This window comes from Dipodomys spectabilis, unplaced genomic scaffold (assembly GCF_019054845.1).
Source record: "Dipodomys spectabilis isolate Male_0828 unplaced genomic scaffold, ASM1905484v1 ptg000156l, whole genome shotgun sequence".
Classification (NCBI taxonomy): domain Eukaryota; kingdom Metazoa; phylum Chordata; class Mammalia; order Rodentia; family Heteromyidae; genus Dipodomys; species Dipodomys spectabilis.
This window is the reverse complement of record NW_024870833.1, coordinates 4,762,599-4,765,295: the sequence shown is the minus strand read 5'-3', so window position 1 is coordinate 4,765,295 and position 2,697 is coordinate 4,762,599. Positions and strand designations below refer to the sequence as shown.

Here is a 2,697-nt window from a genome sequence, read left to right as displayed (position 1 = left end):
AAGTTGCAGCTCGTTGAGGCTCGTGGAGCGGAAGTTGCAGCTCGTTGAGGCTCCTGGAGCGGAAGCTGCAATTCGTTGAGGCTCCTGGAGCGGAAGCTGCAGTTCGTTGAGGCTCGTGAAGCGGAAGTTGGAGCTCGTTGAGGCTCGTGAAGCGGAAGTTGGAGCTCGTTGAGGCTCGAGAAACAGACGTTGGAAATTGTTGAGCGGAGGTTGAAGCATGCAGAGGGAGAAGACGTTTCTGGAAGCTGAGTTTGAATGACCAAAACATGGAGACCGTGGAGACTAGTCTGTGGACGGTACTGTCACAGCAAGCAGAATCAGAGGAAGATATGATAATAGAGCCCGGTATTTCCCCCATTAAACCCCAAAGAATAAAAAACCAGAACATTGTTCACCGCTTAGAGTGCCGGCGCATCAGTTCAGGCAAGGCCGGTGCCCACTGGCATCAGGTTCGAGTATTTTATCAGAATGTCTTTCCCAACTTCACAGTGGTTGATGTGGATGAGCCTCCATGCTTCTTGCATAAATTCTCACCTGATGGCCTCTACTTTCTTGCTTTTTCATCTGACCTGACATCTCTTCAAATCTATAAGTACCGGGGCTGCCAGGCAGCAGGAAACCTGCTGCAGGGATATGAGGGGGAAATCCTGCCCAGAGGCCGTAGGCGGCCAGCAGTCAGCATCCAGCGCCTGGTCTTTGAATGTTTTTTTGTCTTGCTCCACATTAGGAAGCTTACAATCCTAGGTGAACATCTGGACCTGGACTGTAGCATTTTCACTAATGATAGCAAGTACGTCATTGTGGGCTCCTCTTCCTATGTCCCATATGAACACCATCGTCCTTTCTATGAAGTATATTGGAATCGTGAGTCACTAACCTCCCATCCACTGTTTCCTATAGAGAACTACTGTCTCTACATCATTGACCTCCGCACTGGCCGCTTATGTGATAAACAAGCATTTCACTGTGATAAAATGATCTTGACACACAATCAAGGCCTATACTTGTACAAAAATATCCTAGCCATCCTGTCATTACTGCACCAGAACATCCGTATCTTCCAGGTGACTCCTGATGGCACTTTTATCAACTTGCGAACCATTGGCCGCTTCTGCTATGAGGATGATCTGCTCACAGTGTCAGCTGTTTTCCCTGAGATGCATCAGTCACGCCAGGCAGACCTGATCAGTCTTTACAGGGATACTTTCATTGACTGTCTGAAACACCGGATGCTCGTGTACCTGTGGCGGCAGGCAGAACGTCATGGTAATTCAGTCGCCAAGAAGAGCTTCTTCCGGTACTTTGACCAAATGTTGAAGCTGCGCATGTGTCAACTGCAGCTTCTCGATGAAAACCATCTGTTGATTAAGTACACTAAGAACTTGATGGCACTGGATGTCACAGATGCCACAGATGCACCCCAGGCATCTGTGTTTGTGGTGTACAATATGGTGTCAACGGAAGTGATGGCTGTGTTTGAGAATTCATCAGATGAACTTTTGGAACTCTTTGGGAACTATGATCTCTTCCAAGAAGCTACTCCACACAGTGAAATCCAGTTTACCTGCTCATCATCTAGCAACAATTTTACAAGACAGATCATCCAAAACCAGTTCAAAGACACAATTATAAATGACAGGTATGGGGAACATGGGGACTCTGGGCACTGGCTACTGGATCAGTTCCCTTTCTGTTGCAGTCCCTACCTGGATATGACTCTCTTTAGCTATGATAGCAGGTGTGTGTCAGTCATGGAGCGGCCCAAGGCTTATGAAGATCACCCTATCAGATTTTATGCCCAAGACTCTGGTCTGCTTAAGTTTCAAATGCAGACAGGCTTAGTAGGTCGCCCCATTAACCATAATGTGCAACACCTTGTTTCCTTCATCTTTCATCCTTCTGAGCCTTTTGCTATCTCTGTGCAGAAGTCAAATACACAGTATGTTGTGAATTTCCATGTGCGACACAACAGCACATAGATGCCTCACCACCTGGTCTTCCAGTCAACTTCCCTTCCCCTTTTACCTTCCCTTCTCTTTTACTTTCCCTTTTTCTTTCACACACCAATTTATTTGATTGATTAATGAATCTTTATTTATACTTGCCCCAACCATTATTTTCACTAGGAAAACAATAAACCATATATCCAACAATTAAAAATCAACAATTAGCGAGATATCTGTGGCTCACGCCTGTAATCCTATCTTCTTAGGAGGCTGAGATGTGAGGATCACAGTTCAAAGCCAGCATCGTCAGGAAAGTCCATGAGACTCTTATCTCCAGAAAACTGAAAGTGGTGCCATTGTTCAAAGTGGTAGAGTGCTAGCTTTAAGCAAAAAGCTCAGGGACAGCACCCAGACCCTAAGTTCAAGACCTACAACTCACAAAAAACTAATAATAAATTCTTATCTAACAGAGGAGATACTATGATCATATAGGTGGTTTCCTGAGGGCAAGTTTGCTGCTATTTACACACATGAAATCTTAACTGCAGGGCTGGGAAGGTGGCTCAGTGGTAGAGCGCTTGCCTTGCATGCCTGAGGCCCTGGGTTTGATTCCTCAGCACCACATAAGCAAAAAGAAAAAAAAAGAAATCTTAACTGCAGAAATTGAGCTCCTGGGGTAAGACAACAATAATAACAAAAGTTAATGGTTATACAAATTTGAATTAGCTAGGTGCTAGTGGGTCACACCTGT

The 2,697-nt window shown here is 45.3% G+C and overlaps 1 protein-coding gene across 1 annotated transcript; it reads left to right on the top strand.

Moving 5' to 3' along the window:
- The first annotated feature begins 266 nt into the window (after positions 1-266).
- Positions 267-1,979, top strand: LOC122118612 (DET1 homolog). Its single transcript, XM_042692448.1, has one exon. The coding sequence runs from the start codon at positions 267-269 to the stop codon at positions 1,977-1,979; it is 1,713 nt and encodes a 570-aa protein (XP_042548382.1).
- The last annotated feature ends 718 nt before the right edge of the window (positions 1,980-2,697 follow it).

What these genes read in the sequence shown, in the direction of transcription:
- LOC122118612 (XM_042692448.1), top strand. Translation starts at nt 267, where the DNA reads ATGGAGACCGTGGAGACTAGTCTGTGGACGGTACTGTCACAGCAAGCA.